The sequence below is a fragment of the Myotis nattereri genome (genome assembly GCF_964212035.1).
Source record: "Myotis nattereri genome assembly, chromosome: 1".
Taxonomy (NCBI): Eukaryota; Metazoa; Chordata; class Mammalia; order Chiroptera; family Vespertilionidae; genus Myotis; species Myotis nattereri.
In genome coordinates, this window is record NC_138075.1 from 51,717,794 (window position 1) to 51,740,859 (window position 23,066).

The 23,066-nt window shown below is 35.8% G+C and overlaps 1 protein-coding gene across 2 annotated transcripts in view; it reads left to right on the forward strand.

Moving 5' to 3' along the window:
* The window catches only part of BNIP2 (BCL2 interacting protein 2), a 33,707-nt gene that overhangs the window by 5,086 nt on the left and 5,555 nt on the right, over positions 1-23,066 (forward strand). Inside the window, exons 3-11 of one of the 2 annotated variants that reach the window (XM_081093342.1) lie at positions 448-515; positions 937-1,113; positions 2,637-2,813; positions 5,865-5,967; positions 6,768-6,899; positions 8,037-8,123; positions 8,244-8,342; positions 9,400-9,435; positions 11,927-11,974. In XM_081093342.1, the coding sequence (XP_080949468.1) occupies positions 448-515; positions 937-1,113; positions 2,637-2,813; positions 5,865-5,967; positions 6,768-6,899; positions 8,037-8,123; positions 8,244-8,342; positions 9,400-9,435; positions 11,927-11,974 (927 nt within the window). Of the gene's footprint in view, positions 1-447; positions 516-936; positions 1,114-2,636; positions 2,814-5,864; positions 5,968-6,767; positions 6,900-8,036; positions 8,124-8,243; positions 8,343-9,399; positions 9,436-11,926; positions 12,422-23,066 lie in introns of those variants that run through there. The other variant, XM_081093343.1, reaches the window with a different exon arrangement.

A 23,066-nucleotide genomic window follows, 5' to 3' on the forward strand; every position in this document is an offset into this window, starting at 1 on the left:
ATAAGGAATTTGTGTTTACTTTTGTGTTACTGATATAAATATGTCAGTCAACTCTGACAATCTGAAAATATTTTCTTTAAAAGTGTTTTGTAAAGTCAATTTTCTACATAATTGTTTTTATAAGCTTTTTTTTTTTATCTTCACCTAAAGATATTTTTCCATTGATTTTTAGAGAGAGGGGAAGAGACAGTGAGAGAGAAACATCAAGTGAGAGAGACACATCAATTAGTTGCCTTCCACACGAGCCCCCACCAGGGCTGGGGATGGAACCTGCAACCCAGGTATGCCCTTGACCAGAGTCAAACCCAGGAACCTTCAGTCCGAGGGCCAATGCTCTATCCAATGAGCCACACCAACTAGGGCTATAAGCTATTTTTAATAGAACTTGGGACTTGAAAAAAATTTTTTTTTTAATTTCTTACTTAAAAGTATGTCTTTGTCTTCTAGACCATTACCAGAAGATGATAGTATTGAAGCAGATATATTAGCTGTAACTGAACCAGAGAACCAGCCTGGTAAGAACTTGACACTCTTGGTTTCAGTAAAGTGATAGACTGTGCTATTTTTGAACACATTTCTTTGTCAAGGAAAAAGTATACTTGGTGTTTGTTTCATCATAGAGAGCAAAAGATAAGTTGAATGTTGAGGAAAGAATTTTTGGAATACTTTAGAGGTTTCTGGAAATTTCTATACTAAAGGGATGAGAGTAGATCATTTTTAGTAGTAGAGGTGACTGTGAGATCTGCCTCTATTTAAAAAGATGTATCTTTGCTGGGGTACACCATCTTGCCATGATGTAGAAGCAGTCGTGATCAAAATCCAAAGTTGTAAATTAGTGCTTTGAGATTGTGTTTAATTTTATTTTTCCTAAGGATGAAGTGGTGGGCATTTAAACATTCCTTCTGATACATCTTTCACTTCGTTTACCCATTCCAGGATCACTAGAAGTTAATAGAAATAAAGTAAGAAAGAAACTAATGGCTCCAGACATTAGCCTGACCCTGGATCCTAGTGATGGCTCGGTGTTGTCAGATGATTTGGATGAAAGTGGGGAGATTGACTTAGATGGCTTAGATACACCATCAGAGAACAGTAATGAATTTGAGTGGGAAGGTAAATGTTTCATTGTTTTTATCTAACTTTTATTAATGAATGTTTGTCATACATGTGTGTTTTTTGTAATGGCATTTTCATAGGATAATTGGAAAAAACTTAAAACTTGACGTTAAAATTAATGATTTTTTTTTCTCAATTGCTGTGAAGTTACATTTTTTTCATGGTCGCTCCCAAAATATTGCTTGATGATTATGGCATAGTCTTACGTTCAGTTGATCCACTAAAAAAAAAGCTTTAAAGAGACATATAATTTAGGAGATGTGCTAAAAGTAGTTAAGGGTTTGCAGAGAGAGAGTCCTAAAGGGAGTTTTTTGAGGATGATTTAAAAAAAAAAAATAGGTTTGCTGATATTGCTGCACTTTGTAAACAACCAGCTTGAATTAATGTATACTCTAGCCTCAGTTTTATATTTGTCATCATTTGTTATTTGAAATCCAAAGGAATTTGCATGTGTTTTGCTTCGCGTGCTTTCTTTAATTAGATACTTGTTGGCTACAGTGTGTTTGTATTGTTGATAATTTATATGTATATACCATCTTTAAAATTATTTTTACTTCAAAGCAGTATTTAGCACTAAGTATATTATCTACAGTGAAGTGTAAGATCCTTGATGTGCTGTACCTTTTGTTCCTTTTTTCTTCCCTGTTTATTGGTTCAATAAACAGTCCAGTAAGAAGCAATATTTTATAAAGATACTGAAATAGTTTTCTGCCTATGTGTTTTGTTTCTTCTTTCTTTAATGCATCTCTAGTTATTTCCTGGAAGGATATTTTCCGTTAACTGCTTTATCTTGGAAACAAACAACTAACATACAGTAGGTTTCCCCTCCCCCCATCTTTTGGTAAGGACTATGATACTAAAATTTTGAAAATCATTACAGCATTAAAAATCATCTAAAATACGATCTTGAAATATAAATTACACCTAATCATTGGTGCTTATGCTTTGGCTAATGTCAATTTAAAATATACTTTTGCATGTATACTTAAGAATATTATCAATAAATTTCTGCTTTAAAAAACTGATCAAATGAACAGTAATCATTGACTGGTTAACCACTTTCTACTGATATCATAATGTTTGGGGAATAATTTATGTGCTCAATAACAACAAAAAATGATTGGCTCCCAGATAATTAAGTAACCTATAGTGTTGATAACTGTCAAGGACAGTCTTGTTCTAAACAGAATCTGGAAAGGCATTGTAGGACCAGTGTACTAAGATTTTGATGGCTGTATGAATTATCTTTTCTGAACTTACAGATATACCTTGTACTGTAATTTGGTGCTTTCTGAATTAGGCAATACAAAAAAAGTTAACCATGATTTCCAAAAGCATAAAATGACTTCATCTGAAGAGCAAGCCTTTCCTTCTATTATGAAAGAAATATTTAATATTCCACAAAAAGTATAATGAAAAAGTCTCCAAACATTTTAATTAGATAGCAAAGTGGTTAACATGTAATTTTATTTTGTGGTATAAGTAACAATTTGGGATTCAAAAACCTTTTATTTTGACAGATGATCTTCCAAAACCCAAAACTACTGAAGTTATTAGGAAAGGCTCAATTACCGAATACACAGCAGAGGAAGAAAAAGAAGATGGACGACGCTGGCGTATGTTCAGAATTGGAGAACAGGACCACAGAGTTGATATGAAGGCCATTGAACCCTATAAAAAAGTTATCAGTCATGGAGGTAAGAGTTACCTAAGATTGTTTAGATTTTTTACTGCAACATCAGAAACCTAATTGCTTAAAGAAACTCTCCCTTGAGATATTATGTAATTTTGAAAAAATAATAAATATTTATCATGCCATTTTAGTAACATAACAGGTTTGAACTAAAAGAATAAAACCAGCATTTAAAAATCATTAATACATGCACTATAGTAAGTTCAAAAGTTCTAAGAATGTGCAATGAAAATTCTCCCTCCCACCCTATCCTTTGACACCATCCCCAAAACTGAGACTTTCTCCCCTTTTGTATCCATTTATAATTTATATATGCAGTGAAATGTTCTAAACCGTTTTTGTAGCATTTGCAAATTTCTTTTTTTTCCAGCTTCATTGAGATATAATGGACATATAACATTGTATTATAAGTTTAAAATGTATAGCATGTTGATATGATACACTTGTATATTGTAAAGTGATTACCACCATACCCTTAGCTAACACCTCATCAGATTACATAATTACTATTTCTTTTTTGTGGTAAGAACATTTTGAAATCTTAGCAACTTTCAAATACATAACACAGAATTACTAACTGTTGTCACCATGCTATACATTACATCCTCAGAACTTACTCATCTTCTAACTGGAAGTTGGTACTCTTTGACACATCTCCCCTTTGCCTGCATCCCATAGTCACCACCAGTCTAGTCTTTTTTTCTGAATTTGGGTTTTTTTTAGATTCCACATATAAGTAATATCATATTTGTTTTTATTCTGTCTGACTTATTCCACTTAAAAGTGTTCTAATCTGAAGTGTACAGTTCATTTAGTTTTGACAAATACCCATATAACCATATATACCCCTATAGCCTACACCCCTAGACATACAGAACATTTTCATACTCCCTCCCAAGGATTACCTCTCCAGTAACCACTATTCTAATGTCTACCCCCTAGTTAGTTGTACCTGTTATAGAATTTCGTGTAACTGGAGTCATATGGTGTACACTCTTTGCTCAGCATAATGTTTTTGAGATTCATCCATGTAGTTGCCTGCATCTGTAGTTTATTTCTTACTACTGAGTGGCTTTCCCTTGCATGGGTTAGCCACAGTTTGCTTATCTAGTCTTCTTTTGATGGACATGTTGTTTCAAATTTGAGCTATGATTATTAAAACTGCCATGAACATTCTTATACCATCTTTTATGGATATAAGTAAAACCTGGCTTTTTAAACTATGATTCTTAATTTACCTTAAAACCCTGAACAAATCATTCATCTTTACTACAAAGTAGAAAACCAGTTCATTCCACATTTTTATGTAGGTTCTACCTTGCATATTTGTGGGATATACAAAAATGTAAGGCTTTTTGTCCCTTCCGCTAAGAAATTTATAAGTCAAATAGGTAAAGCTATGAAGACAATTATAACTTCTGTCAGTCTGTCTTTGCTGTATATAGAAGTTTACCTTGGCATTGTGCAAATAGTGCTAGAATGTTAGTGCTAGCCAAAATGCAACTCACTCTGTAGAGCATGTCATGTTACCTGAAATCCTTCTAATGCAGGCAGGGAGCCACATAGGTCAAGCTGATAGGTTTTATCATATAGAATTATTTCCACTTAATTTACTCTCTGCCAAAGGCACCCCCTTGCTTATTTCTGTAGTCTTCATTCATCTGAGAGCAATTCACTTGAATATTTGCAGTTACATTATTCTGCCTAATTTAATCTTACTCAGATGAAAAACAAAACACCACCACAGGATAATATAGATCAGGAAGTCCACAGACATATTAATTCAGATAGTTCATACAAAGCAGGTTGTGAGACCTAGCTCATGGCTTAAACACAATATTTTTCAGAAATAATACTTTATTTTTCTTAAAATAATTAGGGCAAGTGTATCTTACTGAATTTTTCACTATATTTTGTGACTAAGAGATTAAGAAAGATAAAGATTTTAATGTATTTGAAATGTTCAAATCTTTTTAGTGCATGTTTGCAAACAATAGAAAAGAAAGTTACAGCAAAAATATTTGTTATTGCTTACACTTAATATCTAAACATTACAATTCAAAAATACATATTTTAGCTCTGTTTTTCTAGAATTATATCAGAGAGATGATGTTTGTTTTCTTAGGTATTAATGCCCTAAAATCTACAAAACATTAGGCAATGTTGAACGTAACTCTTTTTTATTTATTTTGTTTTTGTTTTTGAAATCCTCACCAAAGAATATTTTTCCATTGATTTTTAGACGTGGAAGAGAGAGGGAAAGACAGAGAGAAATATCAATATGAAAGAAACACATCAATTAATTGCCTCCTGCAGGAGCCCCGACCAGGCCCCAGGCCGGGGAGGAGCCTGCACCCGAGCTACGTGCCCTTGACTGGAATCATACCCAGGACCCTTCAGTTCACAGGCTGACGCTCAAACCAGCTAGGGTGAACATAACTTTTTTTAAAAGCATCCGTTTAGCTCAGTTGCTGTGGCTCTGTTGGATGAGCGTCATCCCATGCACCAGGAGGTTGCTGGTTCAATTCCCAGTCAGGAAACACGCCCAGGTTGCAGGTTCAATCCCCAGTACGGGGCCTGTAGGAGGCAACTGATCGATGTTTATCTCTTCACTGTTTCTGTCTCCCTCCCCCTTCCCCTCTCTGAAATCAATAAAAACATATATATTTTTTAAAGACTTAAAAAAAAAAAAAATAAAGCACCCACTCTAACCTGAGTTGCATTAGAATGTTTTATTGCAGATATTGTTGTATTGTGTCTGCTGGGTTATATCGTTATATTTGTTTACTTGTTAAAACAAGTCTGACTTTCTGATTATGCTGGTTTAAATGGGTTTCTGCTTTTTATGTCCACCCTTTCCTCTTCATCAAATGTTATTGTTGTCTTTTTGACAAGAGGGTATTTAAAGATCTAAAAAAAAAACCACACATACAACTTTTTGATCCAAAATTTTGTGGAAGGTAAACCACTTGTACTCTAGCAACCATACAGATGTCCTCTGAAAAATCTTCAGAGTAAAATCATGCTGGTGATTTTATCTTTGGTTTCTTTTCAGGATATTATGGGGATGGATTAAATGCCATTGTTGTGTTTGCTGTCTGTTTTATGCCTGAAAGTGGTCAACCTAACTATAGATACCTGATGGACAATCTCTTTAAGTATGTATATCTTCACAAAAATGTTTGGACAGAATTCCAAGTTAATTAGATGTCCAATTTAAGGAAGTGAAGTTTAGCTGGGTAAAAATTAAAAATATCCCAAGTCTGGTTGTTTTTAAGTACTTATTCTTTAGCATTATGAAACTATTTGTTTTTCAGCTTGACTGAAAAAAACTGTTATTTTAAAACTGGAAGGGATATTTCAGATGATCTGTTCCAGCCTCTCTATTTTATAGTTGAGGACACATTGAGGATAAAGAAGTGACTTTTTTTAATTTCAAAATTACATGACTAAATTACATTTAGCCCTGAAAAGCCAAATGTAACTAAGCTGACTCAGTTCTATTGTATTTCCACAAAGTCATTCTATTTCTCCAATTAGTGAAGTTTTTTAAAAACTTCATTGTGGAAAGTTTCAAACATATACAAAAGTAAAGAGCAGTGTATTGAATCTTTGTGTACCAATCACCCAATTCCACAGTCATCAATTTAGACTTCATTCCCACAATTCAAACTTCCCCCACTGTATAATTTTGAAGCAAATCCAGACATCATATTTCATTTATAAACATTTCAATGTGTATTTCTAAAAGGTAACTCAACCAATGTTATCCCAATAAATGTAATTAATTTTACAGATAAACAGAAGATAACTTTAAAAAAAATAACCATTATACCAACTAACACTGTTAAAATTTTAATTGGTTTTTCTATCATTGAGGAGGGAAGGGAACTGTATAATTTGGATAACCTAGTTTGGTTCACAGAACTGTTATTTGAAGTTTTAATTTGCTTTTCAGGTATGTTATTGGCACTTTGGAACTATTAGTAGCAGAAAACTACATGATAGTTTATTTAAATGGTGCAACGACGCGAAGGAAAATGCCTAGTCTGGGATGGCTCAGGAAATGCTATCAGCAAATTGATAGAAGGTACTATAAATACAAGTTGACAGCTAGTCTGAATAATTTTTATAATGGCCTTATTATTTTCTGTTAGCACTTAAAGGTACCATGTATATACTTCCTAAATTACATTTATTAATTTCATAGAAAGTTTCTATTTTCTCAATACAGTATTTTTAAATGTTATGAAGGAAATTAGTTTTGATCTGTTTTATAAAGAATAACTTTAATTCCTTAAAACAGATTTATATAAGAGCTCTTTATTCCTCCTTATTTATACCACGCTGAACATTTTCCAGTAATTTACGTTATTGGGAAAGGATGGAGAACTTGGTACATTTTCTATTTTATTACATTCTGAGTTTTGCCTAACTTATAGTGTTAGCATATTTTATGTTACGGTGCTTATTTAGCTGTAATCTTTCTTTGGAATGAGCTCTAGAAGTGTATTCTATTGGAAGTTAGTTAGTCATCCATGCTAATGGAAGGAACTTTGTTCCTCTGATTGGTTTGATTTGACCATAACTAATTCAAGCTAGTTTAATCAACTCAGACCCATTAATAGGTTTCTCTTCATACCTAACCATGACATGGACTCGTTCTTGTCATTTCAAAAAGATTCACAACAATCACTTTATTTAACTGCAAAATATGTGTGATAAAAGTTATCTGGTCATTTTAAATTGTCTAGAATAATGCCTTTCATTTTTAATAAAAATTTTAGACTTTGTAAGAACTCATGAGATCTAATTTATGCTGCCTGTTACTGTGGTGATCTCCACCCCCAACTTTTTGCTTGCACAGTGCCTTTCATGGTGTTGAGGAAATTAGTACCAGTTTCTCCCCAGTCCTGAAAAATGTGAACAGTTTACTTCTGTATTCAGTATTAGCCTCTACCCTTGGGTAGCAGTCCTGAAGACAAGTGCTATACATAAATGTAGCCAAAAGAAGTAAAGTTTATTTCATACCAGTAGGAGGGAACATCACAATTCAAGAGTGCATTATCTTGTATTTGACGGAATATCACATCTAAATGAGAACACTTAGGTGAGGGATTTTCAATTAATTTTTGTTTCAACTTCCATATACTTGTTGATTGCTTAACTTCTAGCATTAGAATTTGTAGAGCTTGTTAAATTTTTGTTTCTTTCTTTTTAACTCCAGGTTACGGAAAAACCTAAAATCTCTAATCATCGTACATCCCTCTTGGTTTATCAGAACACTTCTGGCTGTTACAAGACCGTTTATTAGGTAATTTTTTGAATGCCATTGACATTTTTAAAAAGCAGGAACACAAACTCCTTGTATGAATTTCTTGTCAGTGCTGCTGGTCAGAAATATTGAGGTAATTATTTTTATTTTCTTCCATAGCTCAAAATTCAGCCAAAAAATTAGATACGTCTTTAATTTGGCAGAACTAGCGGAACTTGTCCCCATGGAGTATGTTGGCATACCAGAATGCATAAAACAGTATGTTTTGTTTTATTTCTTTAATTGTATTGGATCTTTATATTTTGATATGCAAGAGATAAATATTTTTAATTCTCATTTTTTCTCATTTCATAGCTTGTAAGTATTTTGTAACTTCTCTTGTTTTCTATAACAAAATTAAAAAAGAACAAGCTAGCCCTAGCCAGTGTTGCTTAGCAGTTAAGAGTGTTGGCCCGAGCACTGGAGGGTCTTCAGTTCGATTCCCAGTCAAGGGCACGTACCTGGGTTGCAGGTTTGATCCCCATCCTTGGTCAGGGTGGGTGCAAAAGGCAACCAATTGATGGGTCTTTGTTCGTGTTCTCTCTCTCTCTCTCTCTCTCTCTCTCTCTCTCCACTCCCCCCCCCCCCCCCCGCCCCCTTCCCTCTTCCTCCCTTCCACTCTCTAAAAATCAGTAGAAAAAAATACCCTTGGGTGAGGATTAACAAAACAAAAGAAGAAGCCATTTTCCAGCACCTTCCCCATAATTCACCATTTTCTTCAGTCTGTCAGTTGAAGAAATAGGAAGTATTATTTCTGGTTGTGATTCATTTATATTTGTAAAGACTGGCTTACAGTCTGAGAGATGATTTCCTGATTGGTCAGTGCTAAAGAACATTATCCAAATTTGGGCACGCTCATGCTGCTCTCCTAATTTGAGTAAAAGCTTGTCATGACATTGAATAATATTACTAGAGAAATAAAATGTTATTTAGATCAGCATAGCCTTAATACTTTCCAGTGACTAGAATTTATTCTGTTTACCAAATTAACTTCTATCTAACTTTTTTAAAAGAGCTTGGTAGAGGCTTTTAATGTAAAATACTTGAGTATCACAGTGCTATAATGTAGAAACAGTGTCTTTGTTCTGTTAATCTGAGGTTTTAGTCTGTTGAATGTGTCAAAGCCAGATTTCTTAAGTCAGTTGTGATTTTCTGTATTACTGTATTAAATATTTTTTGTTTTGCCTGCAAACCTAAATGATTTTAAGTGCCTTTTTTGAGTTTTTGTTTATCTTTATAACATGTGTATTTACTCAAATAACTCTTCCCTACCAAGGTATGAAGAAGAAAAGTTTAAAAAGAAACAAAAAAGGTATATGCACACCTTGACTGGGTTGCATCTAGACTAGTCCATTTGCATTGCACAGACTAACTTCCTTACTGGTTGGTTAGCTTGTAGACAAAGATAATAGCATTTGTAAATATAAGTACACCCCAGAATCCAAATGCAGAGTGAATCCAATGTTCCTGATGCTGCCTGTGGCTTGGATTTACTCTGTTTTAACACCATATATATTGCCAATTAGTAATTAAAGGCCACAGCCTGTGCTCCCTTCTTTTGGGTATAAATACTGATGGTAAACCAGAAGAATTACTAAGAATACAATTTGAAAAATCAATTATTTTTAATATTTTATCATTTTTACCATATTTTTTAATCTATAATTTGTGCTTTCAAATTATTTGTGCACTTTTTAAAGAAGTTATTTTACTTTTCTGGGGTTAATGATTATATTTAAAATGCACATATTCTTTGGCTAACCAACATTGATTTCTTTGTATGCTTAAATGGCCTGCTAACCAGTCAGATTCTACATGTGATAAAATACCTAAAAGATCAATGTACCATTTAATAGTTAAACACCCTGCTTTCCATCTTAATTTTAATTTTGAATACTTCTGCTTTGAGCATAACAAACTATTATCTATTAATACCTTGGCATAGAAAATGAAAGGCAAGGGTATAAAACAGCTACATTTTATATAGTAATTTTAAAAAGTGTAGGATTTGGATCTAACTTGTTAATGGACTTAAAATATTGACAATTAAATTAGCAACACAGTTTAATGCAATCTTTCTTAAGAGTTAAGGTGAGAGATTTATGTAATTATCATTTTGACCATTCTAAAGAACCAATTGTAAGTAACTGGAACATTATTAACTTTGGACATATTTTGTCTCTGATGATGAGCAGAAATTCAGTTGACCACGTGATAGAATAATAGCTTTACATTTCTATATGACACTTTGCAGTTTATCAAATAGTTTAGCAGAGGTATGAGCAGTGATATTTAGATCTTGCTAATTTCTCGTTCCTTTCTAGGCATTGGTGTACATTTGCTAGATAAATGGCTGAAATTAAAATTATAACCTGTAATTGTAGAATATTTTGAAAACAGCTGCTTCATGGATTTCAAAATGAATTGCCTTTATTGATGAAATCTGCTATATTGTGCCTTTTTAACAAGTTCTTAGTATTTAGTTATCTATTAAGTGATTTAGGCATCAGAAAAAAGTGGAACTGTACTTTTTATTTAAATGTATTGTTTGGAACCTAACACTATTTTATCGTGTTGGTTTTTTGTGTTTTTTCTTTATGTTCTCTTTTTTTTTACTTTTGTTTAACCTTAATAGAATCATTATGTATATCTTTTAGGCACTTCTTAGTTTTTATATAAAGTTTAACCTTAAAAAATTCATAAATTCGTGTTAGCTTGAAAATGATAACATTCAAATTTTAAAAATAGAGGGGCATGTTTTTAAAACCAAAAGTTATCAGGCTAAATGTGGGGTAGCTTACTTAAAGTGAAATCTCTATGATGAGTGAGTACTGATGAAAAGGACAGTTCAAAACTGAGCATTGAAGTGCAGTCATGCGTCACTTAACGATGGGGAGGGATGTGTTCTGAGAAATGTGTCATTAGGCTATTTTGTCATTGTGTGAACATCCACAAACCTAGATGGTACAGCCTACTGCACATCTAGATGATATGATATAGCCTATTGCTTCTAGGCTATGTACAGCATATAGCTGTACTAATACTGAACATACTATAGGCAGTTGTAACACAGTGGTAAATGTTTGTTTGTCTAAATAATTCCAAACATAGAAAAGGTACAGTAAAAATATAGTGTAAAAGATAAAAAATGGTACACCTGTACAGGACACCTATCATGAATGGAGCTTGCAGGACTGGAAATGAGTGAGCAGTGAGTGAATGTGAAGGACTAGGACATTACTGTCTCGTGTGTGCTATGGCCTTACAATATCACTAGGTGATAGGGATTTTTAGCTCCACTACAATCTTGTGGGACAGTTGTCATATATGTGGTCCATCGTTTACTGAAACATCGTTACCTGGCGCATGACTGTAGTGGCATTTTAATATACCCCTTAACAAAATCATTTTTGAAAGAATTGTTTTTCCTACCACTCGCTTTTCACTTAGATCCCTACCCCAGCTATGCTACAATCCAACATTTCAGTATGCCCTGTTGTTCAGGATGTAATGTTCAGTAAAGTTCAGTAATTTGAACTTTTAATAAAGGTTATGTGCATTTATTTGTACATAAGTATTTTATAATTTTTAAAAAAACGACAGGTTTCTTGTCAGTGTTCTCTTGACTTTAAAAATTATCTTTCCTTGTTGGGGAAATGTTTGGTAACCTTTTTACTGTGTCTGCTTCTTGGCAAAGCTTTGTTTTTAACAGAATAATATTCTATGCTAAAAGTAATTATTTTTAAGAAGAAAATTATTCAGTTGCTAGTGTTTTATTATCTATATTGTTTTTCATTAAACAGAGTTGATCAAGAGCTTAATGGAAAACAAGATGAACCAAAAAGTGAACAGTAAGTTTGGCATCTAGTCCAAACAAGACTGAAGAATGTGCTGATGAAGCAGTGCTCTTTTTTGCATTTATAATGAATGCATTTATTGGCCCTGATTTTTATGTAACCTGTTACAAAATCAACTTGACTTTTTATCAGTGGACTTTTGTATAAGGGACTGTTCACTACTGTTTTGGTTTGTAAATCTCTTGAATTTAGCTCTTTACTAGCTAATGATAATGTAATCATTTTATATTTTATATTGCTTAAAGCAGAGATCCACACTTTATATAAAGTGGTTTTTGCATTTGTTTATTGAATGATGCGTCTTCTTCAGTAAAATATTTATATGCCTAATTGGTCAAGGAAAGAGATAATATATATTTTTATGTTTTGAGCAATATTTTTTAATGTATACCTGTCTTTTGGAAGAATATGCAGATAAATAAGACCATGATTTTGTAAAGTGCATGTTAGAATTTTTGTGTTTTATAAAAGACTAACTACATTTCTTGGGTAACTTAAAAAAACGAAGTGGCTCATAAGGTTAGGGACAATTAAACTGGTTCTCATGAATACCCAAAGGTCATGCATATAATCTAAGTAGATTAGTACCATCCTAAGCTTTTTTAATCACTTAACATATATTGTTCCTTAATTCAGAAGCACAATTACAAGTGTGATGCACACTTTTTCCTTTTTAAACTTAAAGACAACTTAAAAAGCCAGTTTTAGAACTGGAGAATTTAAGAGGGTAAGAATTGATGTTTGTACATATATGTGTATATATATGGGACATTTTATTTTCTGGCCAAAAGACAGACCTTTATAAAAATCTTAGATTTGTTCACTAATGTGAAATAAGCTGTGTCCAGGGTATCACTGTTGTGAATTTGTGTGGGTGCAGAGAACATGATGAGTTATTCACTGTCACTACTTTTTTGTAGAAAACAGGAGCTGCTTTTTTAATTGCTCCCAATGTGGGCACTTTACCATAATACTTCCATATCAGTTATTTGGACTTGGTAGGTAGCCAATACAGTATGTTTTCACATTTCCTATAAGTTAAGCTATTTTCTAAATCATAGAGCATCATTATATTATACTGTTTTAGATGACACATTTGATATAGCATATAAACTCCTTGTTTAATTTGGTAAATACCTTGACTCTACATTGAAATCAATTGTACTTATGCCTCGAAAAAGAACTAAATTTACCCACAGAGTCATCCTAAAAGCCGATTGTTCTAATGTTGTGTCATATACTTGTGTGACTCATACATTTGGTAAACTCCAGATTTGAGGGTCACATCACATTCCAGTCCTTCCTATAAGATAATTTACAAGAGCGTCCTGGAGTAGCATAACTGAAGTGGATGAGAGCTAAACCTTTAAGATTCATTCTATCCTGGACTGAAGACACATGTGGCTTTTACCACTTCTGCTTTTAATATAAAGTTCCTGTTACAAAGGGAATTTTTCTTTACCTTTTGTGCTCTTCAGTCATAAACTTGCATGCTAACGTAAGTCCAATTAAGGGGGATGCTGGAGGATTCCCAGGATGAGGTGCCCTCAGTTGCCTCCTGACTTGACTTGGATCCAGCAGCTATAGGCAGATCCCAAACTAATGTCATTATAGTGAATAAAATCAAACCCTTATTGCTTGCTTAAATGTTAGAAACACTTTGTACTGAAACACCAAATTAACATTAATTTAGGTATTCCTTCTGACTTCACTATATAAGGATTATGAATAAAGGATAATATTGAATTTAATTGTGATTAGAATCTCTATTTGTAGAGTGCTTTAGCCTTTTATCTACAAGTCTTCATCTGGCTCAAAATGGGCTGAGCTTTATTAAAATGGGTGGTTTTCCTCTACATCAAGTACCCAGTTCAGTTTCAACTTTATTGTGTTTATTGACTTTTCCTTTTGTAAGCATTGTTTCTAACTACAGATCCAACATGTTACAAAAACGATGTGTTCTTTAAATAATTTTTAAAAGTAGAATTAGCCTGTATTCTATTAGAACATTAAGATTCAGAAGGTACAGTGATAACACTGGAATATAACAAAAGGGATGTGCTGTGAGTCACTAGATTCAAAGGATACCTGCTCTCACCTACACCTTAATGGAATCTGGTATAGGGACATGCCCTATAATAAATGTTTCATAATTGTAAGACTTAAGACTTTAAGTAGGTTAGAAGAAAAGCATTTATTAAATTTGTAATTTGTAGCTATGTTAACATTTCCCCCAAAGCATTCAATTTTAATTTTACACTGCTGATTGAGGTCAAAGTACAGATATTTATATTATTTTATCTTTCTGCTGGGGTCATGGATCTAACTTAACTGGTTTAATTTGATGATTCTTTCACTTTTGTGTTATACTTGGGCTATGAGTGCCTTTTTTTAGTCAGTAGTTTCTCATATAAAGTAATTTGTGTTCTAGTTGGTTATATTCCTAAGTACCACCAAGGAAAGATGCTATATTGACCCCATAGTTTAAGCTTAATAGTCTAACTCTGGAAATCAGGGGATGGGTAATAAAGAAATATGATTCTAAGTAGAGCCCAGCAGGTAGTTGGAAAAGGTAACAAAATAAGGAAGTGAAAGAAAACTGTGAAGGGGTAAAGAGTTAGCTGTTAATCTAAGATGCCACTGAATGTGTCCCTGTTACATTCATACTGGCAGCTGTTGGTACCATTTTGTGTATCCAGCAGGAAAACCTACATGCTACACACAGAATATGTGACGGGGGAAAGGCTGATACTTATAATGATAATTCATATTTTCTTCTGCTATGTCCCTTCATACAGAAGCAAGTTTGAACAAAGAGGGTCAGCAATTTATAGTGTACAAGTTAAAGTTTAAGACTAGGTTATTTTTCATATGTCATGGTTGGTAAATATTAATGTAGTCTTCCAAAATAGACATCACTATTTAGTAACTGCACTGAATACTGAAATCTGCTGATTGACAAGTATATTTTGTTAGATAGGAATTCTTCAACTGTAATTCCAGAATTTAAAAAAGTAAGAAGTCTGGTTTTTGATAGAGACTTTGTAAATGGCTCTATAGTGTTGCTATTTGGCTGTTTTTATGTGAGTGCTCAGGGAATTTGAAAGTGATTTAAGGCAAGCAGTGGCTTTTTAGATTTCTCAATTGATAGATAAATTAGCATTAGGATATGTCGGATAGAACAGGCCAGTTTCCTAATGAGATTGGTAAGGTTGTATATAATGTGACAGCAGCTTCATTTTCCCTTTTCCTGTGTCATATGGAAAATTGCTAATATGGTTCAACCAGAAGGGAGGAGGGGATAGGCTAAAAATAAGAGATTGCTGTCCCATTTTATTTGTTTTCATGCATATATTTTCCCCATCATATTTAGATTTTTGAGAAATGGATTACAATTCTCAGAAGGATGGGATGGGTAGAGGAATTACTGTACTTACAGTAATAGACCAATTATTATATTAGATTTTATCTTGTCATAGGGAATAGGAATTATATAATTTGAGCTGCCGAGAGAGTCAAGCATTTAGACTTGCTTAGGAAAGTCAGCAGGATAGGGAAGTAGGAGACTATCTACTCAATGTTCTAAGCACAGAAGAATTACCTACTAGCCTTTAACTCCCCTCTTCCTGTCCCAAGATTCTGAATGAATTTGAGTTAGACCAATGGTGAGTCCCTGTAATGCAATTTTCCTTTAAAGTTATAAATAGTAATTGAAAATAAGGTAATGTGTTGAGCAATAAGGAGTGACACTAAAATTTGAACAGAACTGTAACTTTGTTGTATATGACAGAGCTACTTAATATTTTATGTTTTGAGAAACTTTAAAAAATGCTACAAAAAGTTCACATGAAGCACTTAATAAATCAAACACCAGATGAAAATCAAGGTATAATGCTTTCAAATTAAAGAATTACAGTAAGCTGTCCATTTCAGATAGCTCTCTGATTCTGTCTTATAAGACATTCTACAAGAAGCTAAGACATTTGCATTTAAAAATTTTGTTTTCATATTCTTTGTGGATAAGGAGGAACTTGGAAAACATAAATTAGCTACTCCACTGCCCTTTTTGTATATGGACTTTCTAAAGTTTGCTCTTTAAACAGTTTATTTACATACACCTAGCTAGTAAATATTGGTGCTGTTCAAGGCCACTAACTTGCATAGCCCTTGGGGCATTATTCAAATAGAAAAAAATTCAGGGTTTGTTCGATACTAACACACTTTGATATGCATTTCAAAAATTCAAATATTTTTCTTATCATTGGTTCACATGTTGCCATTTAAACTAAATTAATGTACTGTGATAATTTTACAACTATTCAGATGATTTTGCCTAGCTTAGTGCTTTCATTTTACAGTGTTTGAGAAATTCAGTTCTGATTGGTGGCTGTGTGTGCAAGATGTTTATGTGGTCCCTGTAAGAAATACTAGGGTTGGTATTGATTTACTAAGGAGATGTAATATTTTATTTAGGAATACAGTAACTTGTGTCCTGATCTGTTGCACATCGTATTTTTGCAACGTTAATGAATTTAAATAAATTAATTGGAAAGTTTGTTTTTGTCTCATTTTATCACATTTTTTCCATCTTCCGTTATGATACTGAATTTTTACACTGAGTTATCTTGTCTTTCAAATAGTAGACCGTTACTCTTGATTCTCTTCCTATAATCTGGTGCTGCTTCATATTGTCCAGGGAGCGTGAAGAGTCCACCCTGCTTTTAATTTTAATACTATCTTGTTTGTGTTTGTTTTTTAAATAAATTCCCAGACTTTATTAAAATTTTTTAAGATCTTTTATAAATATTGACAAGATCTGATTAAATTGAATTCCAAGTGGGTATTATAATTCTGTAATGAAGATTTTTTTTAAATTTTATTTTTCAGTTACAGTTTGCATCTAACATTATTTTGTATTAGTTTCAGGTGCACAGTATAGTGGTTAGACATCTATTTTACAAATTGTTCCCCGGTTAAATGTTATCTTAACTATAACCAAACTTTGTGTTTCATAGTTTAGAATTCTTTTGGTTAGTGGGCAATCCAACGATGAAATCAGTTCAATAAGTGGCTGAACACATGGTACAAATGACAACCTGCATAGCTTATAGACCTGTTTAGAGGATCCATCTAGCACTTATTTTGCATTTACTCCTTAATGACTAGTCAGCCACTTAATGGCAAACAGCTGTGCACATTACTGCTGCTTTTATTCCATAGGACAGCATTTGGGATTATATAAACTCAAAATACAGGGTGTCCCCAAAAATGTATACACACCTTGAATAATTAATTCCAATGGGTTAAATCTAAAAAGAAACATCAATTGAGCTATCAGTTAAGTGTATACATTTTGGGGGAACGCCCTATATAAGAGTATTTGTCTTGCATTGGGAACAAATAGTAAGTACAAATTCTCCCAAATTGAAGTTGTTCATGAATCATAAACTGAAAGCTTTCTGGGCTAAATTAATTGCAGCCCTAATTTGAACGGTAAATTCCTAGCATAATTTTAAGAATTTGTCTTAAATCTAGCATTGCAAGGTTTTAAACAGTATTAACCCTGAACACATCTCAGGCATAAAATATGAATGCCTTGCATTTTCTAACTGTGCACCTTACAGTGGAGAAGATTATTCTTAAAAATTATAATTCCCTTATGAAGGATTTAGTAAACCTGGTGAATTACTCGAAACAGTTAACTGCCCTGGGCCCCACGCCCCTCCTCTCTTCACAACTCCGCCCTCCCCTCGCCTAACTTGAGAGGCGTATGGGAGGAGTTGGTGGGCGGGGCCTCCCTGGCCCCGCCGTGACGCCACTTCCAGGTTCTGCGAGCACTTCCGGGTCGTTGGCCTAGCTGTGCGGTTTCTGCGGTTGCCAAAGAGGTGCTGAGGAAGAGGTGGTAGGAACCTCCTGGGCTCCTGGCGGTGCTGGTTCTGTCCGCTCCGCGGCGGGAAGCGCCTTCCGCACAGGTACGAGTGATCCTGCCCCGCTCCCAGTGCCGGGGCTGCGGTCGGTCGGGTCTTTTCCGAGGGCTGCATGGAGGCCCTTCGCTCCCGAGCCCCGGGTCGACCTGTTACCGACTTCAGTGCCGGGATGGCCCCGCGGCCGGGGCCCGGGAGGAAGGCGGCGGAGGCTTGTTCTCCCCGGCGCCCGCCGAAAGGCGCTGGGGGAGGCCTGCGCCCGGCCCCGCGCCCAGCTGTGCCAGGTGTGGCCAGGTGACTGTCCAGCACCCAGGCTGCGCTCGTGTTAAGTCCGCCTCCCGACTTCATGCGAACTTCGGCAAAGGAGTGAATTTAACTGGATAGTTTGATCAAGGACGAGGACTTTGAGTTACTTCCAAATGAGGGACCTTTTAATTTAATTTTCCTTAAACTGCAAATGAAAGAGTAGTAGATTTGTATGGCTGATAACATATCTAAAATATCTCAACATTGCAGAGGAGTTTTTAAGATCTAAAATCATTAAAGCAAGTAATGGTATATATTGTAGAAATAAATGATCACCACCACCGTAGTTTAAATTTGTTTTTCTTTCTTTGTGATGACTTTTAAGATCTCTCTTAGCAACTTTCAAATATGCAATGCAGTATCCTTAACTAGTCGGCATGCTATATGTCAGTGATTTTCAACCGGTGTGCCGCAAAATTTTAGTAATTAGTTTATGTGTGCCCTGAGATGAAAAGGGTTGAAAATCGCTGCTATATATTATATCCCCAGGACTTTATAAATGGAAGTTTGTAACCCTAGGACAATTCCCCGCCCCCGACCATCACGCTGTTGTGTGTATCTGAGCTTAGTTTGCTTGTTTTGGGGTTTTAGATTCTATATATAAGTAAGATCATATGTCTCTCTCTCACTTATTTCACTTAGCATAACGCCCTCAGGGTCCATCATGTTGTCGCAGATGGCAAGGTTTTAGTCTTACGTTATGGCTGAATAGTAAGTATTTTATTGTATACTGCAGGACCTCAAATAAAATCATTTGATTATAATGTTGGTGGAAAAAAATGATTCCAGGGCAGCACCACTATTCGTGTGGAATTTGCATGTTCTCCCCATGTCTACATGCGTTTCTCCAGGTGCTCAGGTTTCCTCCCTCATCCCACAGATGTGCACGTTAGGTGAATTGGCCTGTCTACATTGTCCCAATCCGAGTGTCTGTGTGAGATTGCACCCTACATGGAAGGGTGTCCTGTCCAGGGTGGGTTCCCACTTTGCACCCCAAGCTGCTGGGATAGGCTCTTGCCACCTGTGAACTGGTGATGTTTTGTGACTAGAAATAGCCGTTGCGTCTTTTCTAATGCCAATACTGGACAGTTTGATTACGATTGATTTGTAATATAGATCAAGAAGCTTGATACCTTCAGCTCTTTTTCAAGATTGTTTTTATAATTTTCTTGTAATTACAGTTGACATACAGTAATATATTAGTTTCAGGTCTATAACATAGTGATTAGACACATAACTTAGAAAGTTATCACCTCAGTGAGTCTAGTGCTCATATGACGCCATACATAGCTGTTACAATATTATTGACTATATTTCACATATTGTACTTTACATCCATCCCCATGACTATTTTTATAACTGGTAATCTGTACGTTTTAATCCCTTCACATTTTTTACTCAGCCCTCTAACCCCTCTCCCATCTGGCAACTTTCAGTTCTCTGTATGAGTCTGTTTCTGTTTTGTTTGTTCATTTGTTTTTTAGAATCCACATATAACTGAAATTAAATGGTATTTGTCTTTCTCTGTCGTACTTACTTCACTTAGCACAATACCCTATAGGTCCATCCATGATGTTGCAAATGGCAAGATTTCATTTTTTGTGACTGAGTAATATTCCATTGTACATATATATGTATACATCTTCTTTACCCATTTGTCTATTGATGGACACTTAGGTTGCTTCCATATCTTGGGTGTTGTAAATAATGCTGCAGTGAACATAGGGATGCATACATTTTTTTGAATTGGTGTTTTGTGTGTGTGTGTGTGTGTGTGTGTGTGTGTGTGTATATATATATATATATACATACATACATACATACATACAAAGAAGTGGAATTGCTGGGTCATATGGTTTTTCTATTTAATTTTTTTAGCAACTTCCATACTGTTTTTCATAGTGGCTGTACCAGTTTACTATCTACCAACAGTAAGCGAGGATTTCCTTTTCTCCACATCCTCACCAACACTTGTTATTTGTTGATTTATTGGTGATAGCCGTTCTGACAGGTGAGAGGTAATACCTCATTGTGGTTTTAGTTTGTATTTCCCTGATAATCAGTAATGCTGGGCATCTTTGCATATGTCTATTGGTCACATGTACATCCTCTTTGGAGAAATGTCTATTCAGGTTCTCTGCTCATTTTTAATTGGATTATTTGGGTTTGGGGTATGAAGTTGCATGAGCTCCTTATGGTTTTTTTTAATATTAACCCCTTATAGCAGTGGTTCTCAACCTGTGGGTCGCGACCCCGTTCGCGGTCAAACAACCCTTTCACAGGGGTCGCCTAAGACCATCCTCCATATCAGATATTTACATTATGATTCATAACAGTAGCAACATTACAGTTATGAAGTAGCAATGAAAATAATTTTATGGTTGGGTCACAACATGAGGAACTGTATTTAAAGGGCCAGAAGGTTGAGAACCACTGCCTTATAGGATGTATAATCGGCAAATATTTTCTCCTTTTCATGTTGCCTTTTCATTTTGTTGATGGTATCCTTTTCTATACAAAAACTCTTTAGGCTGATGTAGTCCCATTTCTTTTCTTTTTTTTTTTCTTTTGTTTCCCTTGCACAAGGACACATATCCAAAAAAAAAAAATTACTAAGAGTGATGCCAAAGAGTTTACTGCCTGTGTTTTTTTCTAGGAGTTTTTAATTCATTTTAAGTTTATTCTTATATATGGTGTAAGAAAGTGATCCAATTTCATTCTTTTGCATGTATCTGTCCATTTTTACCAACATTTATTGACAAGACTGTCTTTATACCATTGTATATTCTTGCCTCTCTGTCATAGAGTAATTGACCATATAGGTTTGGGTTTATTCCTGAGGTCTTGATTTCCGTTTCATCTGTGGCAGCAATTTCAACCTTTTTCATCTCATGGCACACATAAAAGAATTAGTAAAATTCAGTAGCACACCAAAAATATATATATTTTTTTACTGATCTAACCAAAAAAACATAGGTGTAATTTTTATTCATTCACACCAGACAGCTATTGTGTTGACGGTTGTCATTTTTTTGTTTTTGCTTTTTTTTTTTACTTGACAATCTAAGAGAAGAGAGGTCAGTGCCCCTAACTAAATAGTCAGGTATTGCATGTTTTAATAATTCTTGTGACACACCAGTTGAAAATCGCAGTTCTAGATTCCTGGTTAATTTCAGTGAACAAAGCAGACTAAAGTCCCTGCCCCGGAGAAACTTAACATTCTATAGAAGGATACAAAGTAAACATAAAATAAGTAAATCATATAATATGTTAGAAGGTGATAGTGCCATCAAAAATTATAGCAAGAATAGGGGATTGGGAAGTTGCCGAGTAGAGGTGGGAGTTGATTTTTAAATATGACAGTTTAGGCCTCCTTAAATAAGTGCTATACTTGAAGGAATTAAGAGAACTAAGTGTATACTGGGGAACAGTGTTCCAGGTAGAAAGAACAGCCTTTACAAAGACTTACATAGGCTGGAACATGTCTGTTGTGGTCCAAGAACAGGGAATCCCATGTGTCTGAGAAGGGTTTGAGAACAAGGGAGAGATGGTAGATAAAACTCAGAGAGATAATACGTAGCCAGGTTATTGTAAGGACTAGTGAAATAGAAGCCATTGGAGGTTTTGAGGAGAGAAGAGTTTTTTTTCTAACCTATATTATCAAAGATCACCTGGCTGCTGAGTTGGAATTAGAGTGTAGGGGACAAGCACGGAAGCAGGGATACCAGTTAGGGACCTATGTCAGTAATCCAAATGACAGATGATAATGGCACACACCAGGATGATAACAATGGAAATGGTTGGATTCTGAATGCATTTTGAAAGCGTTTACAGGATTTACTAGGGATTGAACTTGGAGATGAACTTGGGGGGAGGAAGAGGTAACTTCAAAGGTTTTTGCCTAAATATGGAGTTATATAACCTGAGATGGGAAAGACAATAAGGAGAGATGTTGTTGAGTAGGCAGTTGGATTCAGCAGTTAGTTCAAGGGGAAGGTCTGTGCTAATAAGTGAATTTGGGAATTATCAGCAACTAATGGCCCAGTGCATGAAATTAAGGCACGGGGATGAGGGGGTGTCCCTCAGCCTGGCCTGCACCCTCTCCAATCTGGGACCACTCGGGGAATGTCCGACTGCTGGTTTAAGGGATCAGGCCTAAAACGGCAGTCAGACATCCCTCTTGCAATCTGGGACCGCTAGCTCCTAACCACTCACCTGCCTGCCTATCTGATCTCCCCTAACCATTCTGCCTGCTGGCCTGCTCGCCCCCAACTGCCCCCCCATGCCAGCCCAATTGCCAACTGCCCGCCCTTGCCAGCCTGCTCTCCCCCCAACTACTCCCTTATGCCGGCCTGATCGCCCCCAACTGCCCCCCCTTGCCAGCCTGCTCCCCCCCCAACTACCTCCTTATGCCGGCCTGATTGCCCCCAACTGCCCCTCCTTGCTGGCCTGCTCACCCCCCAACTACCCCTTTATGCCAGTCTGATCACCCCCAACTGCCCCCCCCTTGCCGGCCTGCTCATCCCCAACTGCCCCCCCCCCATGCTGGCCCGATCGCCCCCAACTGCCACCCCCTGCCAGCCTGCTTGCCCCCAATTTCCCCCTCCCCCCCCCCCCCCCGCCAGACTGCTCACCCCTAACTACGCCTCCTGCTGGCCTGCTCACCCCCAACTGCCCCCCTGCCGGCCTGCTTGCTCCCAACTGCCCCCCGCTGGCCTGCTCGCTCACAACTGCCCACCTCTGCCAGCCTTCTTGCCCCCAACTGCCCTCCCCTGCCAGCCTGATCACCCCTAACCACCTCTGCCTCAGCCCTGCCACCATGGCTTTGTCTGGAAGGACATCCGGAAGGTCTCCCA